This window comes from Juglans microcarpa x Juglans regia, chromosome 6S, assembly GCF_004785595.1.
Source record: "Juglans microcarpa x Juglans regia isolate MS1-56 chromosome 6S, Jm3101_v1.0, whole genome shotgun sequence".
NCBI classification, from domain to species: domain Eukaryota; kingdom Viridiplantae; phylum Streptophyta; class Magnoliopsida; order Fagales; family Juglandaceae; genus Juglans; species Juglans microcarpa x Juglans regia.
The window spans coordinates 4,686,273-4,698,799 of NC_054605.1; the positions used below are offsets into that span (position 1 = coordinate 4,686,273).

Sequence of the window (12,527 nt, forward strand, 5' to 3'; positions counted from 1 at the left end):
CGCGTTGCAACCGAATATTCCTTAGACTCAATGAGTGATATAATCACGTTTAAAACCATATCACAAACTCCCAAATTAATACCAGTTAAACATTAATAAAGTATATATAACCTATAAAAAATTTCAACTACCAATACAACTATATGAAGTTCAACTGTTTTACTGTTTTTACATTTATTTAAGAAGGAAAAAGAATTAAAAAAAAAAACTTTTTAACTCTCCTAGACTCACTGTATACTATCAATGTCAGCGTTGAAATTGCAGTTTCGTACTTACTAAACAAGGCAACAACAAGTAATTAAAAAAACTCTTCAATGTTAGCTCACCTTCCCACTCCATCACCCTCTCTCTCTCTCTCTCTCTCTCTCTCCAAAAATAGCAACCACATCATCTTCCATGGAGTTTGGGACACACTGAATCACTGATATCTCTTTCACTTTGAGTTGTCTGTCTCAGCCCCACACTGCAAAGCCACTATTTCACAGTACATTGGTAAAGTAAACCTCTCTCTCCCCTCCCTCATATCATTCAGGCAACTTTAGTTTCCCTTTCTTTCAGTCAGTGAATAGTTTTCTCATTCAGTATCTGAAATGGTTCTTGCTTGTATTTGTCTCTCTAGTTTGCACTGATTGAGTCCTTAATTAGAAACTCTTACCTGTCTCCTGCTTGGATTAACGTGGGTTTCTGACATTTCTGTAGCTTTTGTACTGTTTGGTTATCTGGGTTTGGATCTTTCATATTTAATGGGTTTTATTCTTATTTTTTTTCAATCTAGTTGGTTTTTCAGGAATTGAGCCTCCCATGAATATGAAGCTTCAAGAAGGGGAATTTGTGAGGGCTCTCTCTTTGTACTTAGATTGGCTATGTGGGTCGTGTGCAGTGCTTATCAAGATTATCCAATGGGCAACCGTAGTTGGTGCTTATACGCATTAGTCGAATTTGAGGTTAAAATTCAACTCGGTTTATGGGTAAAAGTACCGTATAAAAAAGTGATTTTTTTTTTCCTATTGTGCTGAACTATAGTGGGATTTTGCGATCTCGTGAAACTGTGATCCTGGTGCATGAAATGGAGCCTTGGAATTACGTTTCTGAAGGGAAGGGTTTTGAATCCGATGAAAGAATATCGCCAAATAATTCACTCTCGAGAAACAAAAATGCCTTGTTTGGTTGGCAATTGAGAACCCCATGTAGTTTTGGCAATAATATGTTAGTCTCTGGAGGTCAACAGGCTGTTGAGAATCAAGGTTTTGGGGACTTGGGTTTTCCAGAGATAGTTGGTAAACAGTTAGCGGACAACTCGATGAGTCAAGTTTTGAGTGGTCAGTTTGGCGTTGGAAGATTTGTTAATCCAATTATGGCCATTCCAAATGCATTTTCTGCCGAAGATCATCATGAATACACGAGTCCGAAGCTCTCAACTTCTATGGTGGACTCTAACAGTCGGGTTTCATCCTTGTTTGATTTGAATCTGGGGCGGCTTCCTGATCAGCAAGATGCCCAAAAATCTAAATTCCCAAAAGGAGTTCCGATTTTATCTTCGTTTGAGTCATCTACAACTGCAAAGAGAGTGCGGACATCAGGGTTGAATTCGCAGTCTGCATTCTGCCAAGTTTATGGTTGTCATAAGGATCTCAACTCCTCTAAGGACTACCACAAGAGGCATAAAGTTTGTGAGGTTCACTCCAAGACTGCCAAAGTTATCGTCAATGGCATTGAACAGAGGTTTTGCCAACAGTGTAGCAGGTGATGATTTTTGTTCCAATAATCAATATAAAAAGCCTTCACCTAATTACATCTTTAAAAGATGACATCTATCTAAGAATACATGCCTCAAGAGTTCATTTCCCTTTTCATGTCCTTTTGGCAGCAAGAAGGAGCATTGATTCAGGAATTTTTTAAATACAATCATTTTTCCAACTGATCTAGAGATGATTTTTGCAATGTTAAACTTGCATTTTTAAAAGTTAAATTAATTCTGTAAGCCATGATGAACTTGAGGCTGTTCTAGTGTAACATGAATTTTTGTTGCTGCTATACAAATGATCCAGGTTTCATTTGCTGGCTGAATTTGATGAGGGTAAGCGTAGCTGCCGCAAACGCCTTGCGGGTCATAATGAGCGTCGCAGAAAGCCTCAAGTGAGTATTCACTCTGGACGGGCCGGGAGATCATTGCTTCGGTCATTTGATGGTATTTCACATCTAACTTCAATTCATTCTTTATTATTGATTCCATTTCCTTTATATGAAAATAATGAAAAACGAAAACAAAAGAAAAAAGAGAATTGTGATTTCTATATATGCTTCTATTTTGCATAATTTAGTAAGGGAAATTCTACCTATACAATTATTTTATAATTTTTATACAGCTCTTGAATAAAATATAATTATTTTTTAAAATCAAATCTATCAAAGTAAAACAAATTTCAAATAAATTTAAAATAATAGTAATATTTTATTATAGAGTTTTGTAAAAGTTGTGAGATAGTTGTGTTTGCCTCAGTTTTGATTGCATAAGAGATTTCTTTCGTTAATTAGGGACTTCTTTTTTGCGCATAGGTTTTATTAAGTGATTATGATTGTTTTTACTGCTCATTTACAATTAATTTTTTCACTTTCTGATTTATATGCGGTAAGTATTGCTCAAGTATCTCACTTACATTAAAAATAAGTATTGCTCAAGTATCTATGTTTATTCCGCACTTATGGGCTTGTTTGGATACAAAAACCATTTCACCTTATCTCATCTCATCTCATCTCACTATCCAAATGAGCCCTTAATATGTGTGCGTGTGTGTGTGTATATATATATATATATATATATATATATATATATATATAACTTCACAAACATATTCATGTTGATAATTGATATCATTTCTTTGAAGTTTGTGTTGTATCCTCCAAGGGAAAACTTAATATCTAAATGTAAAGTACTGAGGAATGATAAAATGCAAGGTTGTTTATTCACTTAGGGGTGTAGTTTGACACGATTGGGTTTGGAATACACACATACCGACTCTTGACTCGATGGAAAACAAAACCTAAAAGTTTTCTATTTCTGCCAAGCCCTCACAAAATTCAAAGTAGTAGACTTCTAAAGGCAACCTTCCATCTTCCAAAAATCACTAGCAGCTTCAAAATTCACCTTCCAATCTAAAAGGGGCTTGAGATCAGGGAATTGCTCTACTCCCCTCACTGCTAGATTTAATTGAGGAACTCCCAATTAGGGTTGAGATAGCTTCCCCCTCTCTTTACCTTGTTCATATATCTGTCACACCTCAAATCGTTGGCTCTATTGCCCTTCGATTCCCTCATCATGTGATTGGTCGCACCACGATCAACAACTATGGTGGTGATCGGAGGAGTCTCAATTCGTAAATCCTCACAACCTAACTTGACTTTTGACCCAAATTGAAGCGGAAGGAGAAAATACTTCGACCAACTGAGTCAATACATATTGAATATGACAAATTAGTGGACTCAAGTCGAAAGTAATGGGTTGGGTCAAGCTTTGTTCATTTCATTATTAGTTGAATCGACGAATACAATTCTGTTAAGAATACAATACAAATAATTAGATTTACCTCTTCCCATCAATTTAAACCTTTGGGACAAGTGATGATTTCTCATAGTATCAGAGCCAGGTTCTGAGTTCGAATACTGATTCTATATTTTATACAATTTAATTAAATCTTCCTCTTGTTGGGCCCACTCATTAAGGCGGAGTGTTAAGAATGTAATACAAATAATTAGACTTACCTCTTCCCATCAGTTTAAACTTTTGGAACAAGTGGTGATTTCACAAATTCAAATTTGAATTTATCACCAATTTATATTTATATTCATGAATGGTTCATTTGTTTTTCAATGGGTTCAAGCTTATTTTGAACTACTTAAGTTTGAAAAAAAAACATATTATTAGTACTATATCTTATTGCTTTATCTATGAATTTTGACAAACTGATGTTTAGTTTTTGTTAAAATCTTTATATAATTTATATATATGTGTGATTATACTCAGATTTAAACTTATATTGTATTTGGAACATGATTTCTTTTTATTTTTTTAAATACTTAAGATATTTTTATTATAAAGTTAAAAATAAAACTATAAAAACTTTGGCGAGTTTATACAAAATTATCTGAGTCAATTAGAGTTTTATACAAATTATATCATTTAATAATTTATCATAATTTTGATTTATAAAAAAAAAAAAACTTTCATAACTTTTTATATTCATAAATGATTCATTTACTATACGAACCAAGCCAGATTCTAATTTGGTTGAGCCGGGTTCGTCACTTTTTTAGTAGAATTTTGTGTACGACCCAATGTATGCATAAGGAAAGGTACTTGATACTATTTGGAGGAGAGTGCAAGTAAATCTTGCGACACCTTAGATTATGTGGGTTATGAAAGTTCTTCTAAAGGAGATGCCAAGTCTTCTATTAGGTGTAAGTTAGGTGAAACTGGATTAGATGGACGGTTATGATAAAAATCCACTCAAGTTCCCTATTGGAACGAGATTATCAAATTTAAAAGAGATAGTCACATCATGTAAGGCTATAGCATTTTATGCCATCCTTGTACAGGTTGAAAATTAAAAAAAGAAAAAAAAGAGAGATTTTATGGAATAGGGGTTATAAGCTCTATTCGAATATGAATTCACTTTAGACTATTAGTACTAGTCACCTAAGGATTCATTGAATTCTCTAGTGGGACAAGGGGTCTAAGCTATGGCCCAAACCCAACTTGTGGGAGCACTTGTGGCTTCCGCCATCTAGGGCACTAATGTAAAACGGGTCATGTGAAGTGCATTAATGTTGTTGCATAATAATACGAGGGCTAGATAGATTGAGTGACCAATATTCTGAAGTAAGTTGGTGACCAAAGTGAGTTTAATGGTGCAGTGGCCATAACTTGATATTCAACTTCAGCATTGAATTGAGACATAATAGGTTGTTTCTTTGCAAATTACTTGCTTATACAAAAATGAAGTAGCCAGTGGTGGAGCGAAGTGTGTGGAGACAATTAGCTCAATCAGCATCAGCCAACCCATTTAGATTGAGCTCCAATTGAGTGATAAATCTCATCCCATTCTTGAATGTTCCCTGAATATATATATATAGCAAACAATGCGTTTGACAACTTGAAGAAGATGAGAAGGACTGAGCTTATGCATAACATGCTTGAGATCGAGTTTGGTCAATGCATGTGAGATATCCTCGGGCACTGTGGTAATAGATTGTATCAACTGCATGGAGAGTCATTAGTATCGTGGAGCTTGAGCTTCTGGGAAAGGGGTGTGCCCACATAATTATAATCTGTCATAGATGCCTTGGATAGAGAATCACAAACATGCTTGTGCATAGATAAAAATAGTTCACTTGAAATAGTAATAACTTCAATGCCTAAAAAGAAATTCAAGGGCTCCAAATCTTTCATGTGGAATTTAGAATGTAAAGTACCTATTAAAAAAACATAGAATGTAGTGATCATAGGATGAATATTGAGGGATGTGGGGGCACGATGACTTGGTTCCATGGAAGAAATAGGGAGATCAATATTTAATTCTCATAGTTGAATTGGTATATGATATGTGAGAATGCTTGATCTGGAGTCTAGCTAGTGTACTCATTGCTTGAGAAGAGGAGTCCCATAACTCTGTTGGAGATAAGAGTGCTGTGCTTCGTGTGCGAGAGATCGAAGCATTCGGTGGAGAAAGTTGAGTGAGTGTAAGAAGGGGCTTGTGGAGGCTATTGGCCTTTGGTATAACAGATACAAGATGATTCCGGACAACTAGTGGGAACGGAGGCTACGTGACGTGAACACATATATAGCGTTGTGTGTTTGAATAAATCCTTGAGCAAGCAAATTCAGAAAAAGGTAGAAAACATCTGTTTGATGGGCGGGAGTAAATAATAACTTGGGAATAATTTAGGGGAAAATATTTTCATAAAAAAACAAGTGCCAAGATCGTATACTCGTAGTGGGTGGATGAAGGCATTTATATTTTATGTGGATTAGACTAGATCCCTTGGACAATAGACATACGGCTCTTGACCAACGGCTCAAGTTCTACTAGAATTTCGACCTAAGCCATATCTATTAATTTGGACAAAGCTTGATTTTAGTTCCTTTTGAGACTAGTTCCCTTGGACGAGAGGCACTGTCTCTTGACTAACGGCTCAAGTACTTCTACTAGAATTCCGACCTAAGCCACATCTATATGAATTGAAGGCCTTGTTTGTTTTCAGAAAACATCTCATCTCATCTCATCATTACAATTTTCCCAACTTCCAATACAAAATAAAATAAACAATTTAACTTTTTCAAATCCCAAAACAAAAATAATATTAAAACATATATTCTAACAATATTTTATCTAACTTTTTAACTTTAATTTCAACTCATCTCATCTCATCTCATTTCGTTTGTATCATTAATATTTTTTAATGATATTGTGATTTTTTTTTATTTTTTAAAAAGATATTTAAAAGTATTAAAAATTATATGTAAAAAAAGAAAAAAAACTCAATAATTATACTAACGGTAGCTCCCAGCAGGGAGGTGGCTCAAAATCAAATTTTCTTTGTGAAGGAATTAATTCTTTAAAAAAGAAAATTCATTATTCAAAATAGGGCATTATATTGTTTTTCTAAATAATAAATAATTATTTGGAAAGAGAGTTAATTATATAATCGAAACGGGACCTCCCGCCACTTTCTATTTAATTTATAGAGTAATTAATCATTTTTCCACATGTCAAACATCACTAATTGTACGTTTATTATTATTTTTTATTACGGTATCTGAGGTCGTTGTTTGCTTCTACTAATTCTTTGTAGATGTGAAGTTCGCTTATGCTCGTGGGGTAATTAGGGAGTTAGTTATAGAAAATCATCTTTTATTTCTTATCCACTTGGTTCACAGTTGAAACTGCAAACACGACTCTCAATCCATCTCTCCACCACGCATGAAACTGCTTTCCAATCAGCCTTCTACACGTTCTCTTTAGCAGCTTAAAGTAAAAGAAAACATTAGTTTCACATTCCGATCAAATCCTCTACCCACTTTTTTTTTTTTTTTTACTTAGTGGTTAAGTAAATATTTTTAAATAAATATGTGATTTTTTTTTTAAATATCTAAATAGTTTAAAAAAAATAGTGAAAGTAAAATTAAAAAATAATTAAAAAAAAAAAAAAGATTTTAACTGATCAGTGGAGGATTTCTCCTCCGTGGACATTGCGACGTCCTAAAAGTAAAATAAGGAAAGTGGTCGTCCATCTGCTGAGATTTGGGATCTGCACCCATCACGTCTGCCTTCTATTAAATATTTTAACATGAATCAGTAATATTAGGATATTCGATTTTATATGAATCACGATAATAAAATAATAATAATTAAAAAATATATATATCTCTATTACAATTTGATAGAGACTGTGAGAGAAAAATCACTTTAACAACTATATCTTCAAGTGTCTTCTAATAGTTAGAGGCACAATTATGTTGTAAATGAGAATCTTTTAACTCTATAATACTATTTATAGACTTTTGTCATTATTGAAATTTAGAGACATTCTTGTCTCATTATGATTAGAATAGAGATATTCGTGTCTCACTATAACTTTTTTATTAAGTGATAATATTTAAACTAATTTAAATTCATTAAAATATAAATGTGTGGTACTCTTACATTTCTTTCTTATGTATCTTCTTCTATATGTATTTTGCCGGTGTCTGTCTCGTGCGGCCTTAAGCTAGGCACCTCAATCAATGATGCGCCACATGCATGCACCTCGATCGAAATCGCTGCTGCGCCCCATGCACATATGCGCTTTAAATTTTGGATGTGCTCCACACCGATTAATCACTGACACTCTACTGCCTAGGTGTGAACTCCCACGCATCACTGGCCATCCATGCTTCCCACCCTCTGGTGGACTGTTGCCTACTCCAATTTTGAACTGGTTTCTACCCATCCTCAGCCAGCTTCCACCTGACCATCTGACCTCATCTGCCTGCGAAAAGTTTGTCTCTTTTGAAAAAAGTAATACCTACTTTTAGTTTCATTAATGCGTCTGGAAAGGTCAAATTTAACAATATTGAATGTCAACAGGCCAATGACTTTGTCGTTTATAATATGACTCGAGTACACGCCTCTTTTATCTGAGTTTTACAAAGAACTTGTTGTTTCCTACTCTTATTTGGCTTTTGTCCTCTTTTGCGTGTTCTCAAAATCATATTTATTGTGTTTCTCTAACTCTGATGTTCTGACTGGCCTTGTAGGGAGTGATCAGGGATATCAGGTGGGAACTACATCCTTTATTTGCCAAGAGATTCTCCCTAGTGGCCTCTTCCATCCTGAGAAATATGAGACCAGTGAATGGGGTAGGCATGTCAAAGTTGAAGATGGTACTGACTATAGGCATCTGTCAACCTTTCCTGTTACCAATGGCCATTTCCATTCCAACTCCCTCTTCCCTCGAGATATTGAAAAACAGTACTTTCACCCTTTTCATGACAATGTAACTCGGACAGCAACCGGGAACTTTTTCATGGAAAATTCGGATCAATATATACATGATATAGGAGGAGGCCCAACTCCCAGTTCACATTCTATTTTCCACAACACCTCGTTAGGAAGTGAAGAATACAATGTTTTTGATGCAGCAACAACCGTTGAAGGGTTATCGAGAGTACCAGATCCCTCCGGCTATGCTCTCTCTCTTCTGTCATCTCAATCACAGAACTCTTCAAGCCAGCCGCCAGCCGGAATTCCCATGGTTCGTCCACTGATCATGCCGAGTAACCATTCCCATTATGGCATGGGTCGATTCACCGAGAAGTTGATAGGAATAAGATCACAGCATTCGTCTGGTGGAGTTTTAAATAAACTCCCTATATCAGAAATGAATTCTGCAGAAGAGAATGATCATCACTTGGGTCCCATACTGATACCGGATACTGGTGATGCAGTCAACTTTGATGGGATTTTCCAAGAGTTTGATATATGGAATTCCAATGAACGCCATTCCTGTGATCAAAATGGGCCTGGCTTGCTTCAACTGTCATCACAGCTTGAGCGAGTGGAGCATCAGAGGCAATCCTTGCAGGTGAAGCGGGAAAATGACTCGTCCTGCCTCCGGATCTCTTGAATTAATGCTTGGAAAGGCAATTAATTAGGGTCTATGAATCATATATGCATTCCTTGTGAATCAATTTGCTGTGCTTCTATATTACATATATAGCAACTTGAGAGTTTCCTCGAAAACAAAAGGAAAAGAAAATTAATATATGCACGCGTTTATCTGTTTACGGTCAAACTTATATACCTGTTGCTTCGATGGAAAGTGATTTTCTGAGCCGATCACGTTAAAGTAGTACTGTATATCATGATCTTATAAGGAATACATGCATCAAATCTGCAAGTATGAAGCCAAATATCAAGCCAGATTGCTAAATCACAGTACATATGTATAGAGCCAGCTGTCAGTCTATTATAGGAAAGTTTAGGTTGTTAGTCAAGCATATTTTTCTCCCTGATGTAGCACATTCTTAATTCCTTTATTTGTGTATAGTTTCCTTAGTTAACAAATTGTAATTATCTATATATGTTAATAATATATACCCTCTCTATCTCAATGTGATATTTTCTTCATGATATCAAGAGTCACAATGTGTTGAGAGAGAGTAGTGTTCTTTTTTTTTCCCAGAAATGACTTCATCATCCTCCTTTGTGTCTTTTGATCATTTAGATCCCTACCCATACCCAATTTCACAAAATGTTTCAAATTATCTCTCTCAAACTCAACTCCAACAATTTTTTGCTATGGAAAACTCAAATACTGAATATACTTGAGAGTTATGACCTCCAAGGGTTCATCACTGGTGAAATTCAAGCTCCACCACAAATCATTCTTGACGAGTCTTCCACCTCTTAGCCACATCCACTCTATTAGAAATGGCGCAGGTCTGATAGGTTGGTCAAATGTTGGCTCACAACAATCCTTTCTGAAGAGGTCTTAGGCATTGTGGTGGGATTAAACACTACCTTAGAAGTCTGGAATGCTCTTGTTCATGCCTTTACAAGAGTATCTTTAGATCGAAGTCTTGTTCTTAAGTAAAGACTCATCTCTATCACCAAATGGATCTGATTCCTTAAGTGATTATCTCAGAAAATTCAAGACCATTTGTGATGAGTTTGCAGCTATTGGCAAGCCAGTTTCCGATCATAAAAAGTCTTGGTGGCTCCTCAATGGTCTTGATAAGGATTTTGAGGTCTTCACAGCCACAATGATGAGGCATCCTGTCACTTCATACCCTGAGGTAGTAGCCTTACTTGAAAATTATGCTGACAGGTACAAACTTGATGCTCCTTCTGCATCAATGGTGTTCTATGGACAAAAGTCTTACAAAAAAAGAAACAGATTGGTTCCTTCACTTCTAAGGGACAAGAACTTGTGTTGTCAAATCTGTCATAAAAGAAATTACACAATCTTGAAGTGTTTTGATAGATTTAATCATTCTTTTACACATGATAATCTTCCTCAAAGTTTTGCAGCAAGAAAGTTGGACGAACCAGCAGAAGCCTCTTGGAATCCAGACACTGGAGCCACTGATCACATGATAGCAAATCAAGTTACCCTCCATTCTGTGATTCCCTATGCTGGCCATGATGGCATAATGGTTGGGAATGGCAAAATCTTGCCTACTACTCATACTGGTCAGGCCATGATTGGTTTTGCTCCATCTAAACTTCAGTTAAATAATGTTCTTGTGGTACCTGAAATCAAGAAAGATTTGCTATCAGTTAGTCACTGCCATGTCTTTTCATTGGGTACAACGCAAGTATAAAGGCTACAAGTGCCTTTATCCACCTACTGGTAGGATTTATATTTCAAGGTATGTTGTCTTCGATGAGCATGTCTTGCCATACTCACAATGTAACAGTCCGATAGAAATTTAATGGTGAAATTTGTATTGACTTTAGGAACCTCGTGAAAATCCCATAAGTTTTCACGAATCGACTAATCGCATAGGTTTTAGTCTGTCAACATAGTCAGTGTTATCACTTACTACGGTGCCAAAAGTACGATTCTAATTATTTGAGGTAATTATAAGTGCCAGAATGAGTTATGGTCTGTGCCATTAGACACAATTAATTATTTAAGATTTTATGGAGCAATAAGTCCAGTTTCATATTTTCAGACGAAATGCCTTTTCGAAACTGTGAAATTATTTTTAGAGTCACTTCAAGATTCAATTTTGGTAAACAATTTTCATTGTAGGTTAATATGAATAATTAGGATTTTTCAGTGCTAGGTTTATTATTCACTTTTCCAGGGTGAATAGTAACCTCCGTAAGCGTACCAAGTGCAGTGTTTTCAAAATCACAATGTGGAATGTCCAAATTAGATTAGAAAAGTTTTATTTAGACACTTGGTAAGATTTTAGCCACACATAGTGAATGGTATTAGACACTTGGTACCATGAGGAACGTTTGATGAATTTGAAGGAATCAAGGTCTGATATCATGCCGCCTAAGCAAAAATCATATTCCATCCGACCAATCAATTTTTGCCAAACCAAAGAGGATTTTCACCCTAGTAAAATCCTATAGGAATTCGACTGAGAACCCAAAAGTATGGTAGAAATTGAAATCCTGAACAGTTTTATCCAAACCATAAAGTTGACCTCCAAAACCTAACTGAATCGATTTCTAGCATTGTGTTTAATCACTTGATTAAATTACTTCCACATAATCCTTCAAATTTATGTTAGAATATCATTATCTAACCTTGTTAACATTGGATAATTGATTGGGCTAAGAGAAATTGGATTTGGGCTTGATAACAACCCAAACCCTCTTAACACCCGAAATTAAGACCCATCCAGTTAAGGCCCGTTAAAGCCCATGAATTTGGTCACATTAGCATTGCTTCTTGGCTAAGTTTTGCACCCCCACTTGGCTAACCAAATCTTTCCAAAAAAGAGCCTAGAAGGTTCTTGAAGTATAAAACTAAAGGGACACCTCACTCTTTCAATTCTACACTCCACCTAGATGAAATATCTTGGGTTGCTTTTTGTATATAGTATTGGGGAAGAAGGGCCAACACTCAAATTTCATTTCAGCCTTATCATCTTCTATAACTTGTGTAAGAAGCCCTCCAACCTACTTCCCACAAAATCATGTGGCACCCCCAGCCCCCACTTGGGATTGGATGGTGACTGAGACGCTGTGACATGTAACACAAGGCTATACACCCCTCGTTCATGACAGATAATATGCTAGGCACATAAGTACATTAGCAGTATGCAATAATGTAGCAGGGGAAAAATAGCAAAAGTCGGATAAACTAAGCAACGCGATAAGCAGTTGAAAAGCACATGGCACTGTACTAATATCATATCCCAAACATTGTCCAAAACGTAAATATGTATCATAAAGATATGACATCCCAAATCATAGAGTATAGTTTAGAACTCCCAAAACATGGGACCTCCTTAAAACATAGTTCAA

General features: G+C 35.7%; 1 protein-coding gene across 3 annotated transcripts; it reads left to right on the forward strand.

Moving 5' to 3' along the window:
* Window positions 1-267: 267 nt before the first annotated feature.
* On the forward strand, window positions 268-9,340 carry LOC121236370 (teosinte glume architecture 1-like). 3 transcript variants are annotated; one of them, XM_041132785.1, is made up of 4 exons: window positions 268-492; window positions 776-1,743; window positions 2,049-2,188; window positions 8,294-9,340. In XM_041132785.1, exons 2-4 carry the CDS (start codon window positions 1,067-1,069, stop codon window positions 9,160-9,162), a joined length of 1,686 nt encoding a protein of 561 aa, XP_040988719.1. In that variant the 5' UTR covers window positions 268-492; window positions 776-1,066; the 3' UTR covers window positions 9,163-9,340. The 3 variants fall into 3 exon arrangements, with proteins under 3 accessions (XP_040988719.1, XP_040988720.1, XP_040988718.1); XM_041132786.1 differs by having other exon boundaries at window positions 788-1,743; XM_041132784.1 differs by lacking the exon at window positions 268-492 and adding an exon at window positions 552-676.
* The last annotated feature ends 3,187 nt before the right edge of the window (window positions 9,341-12,527 follow it).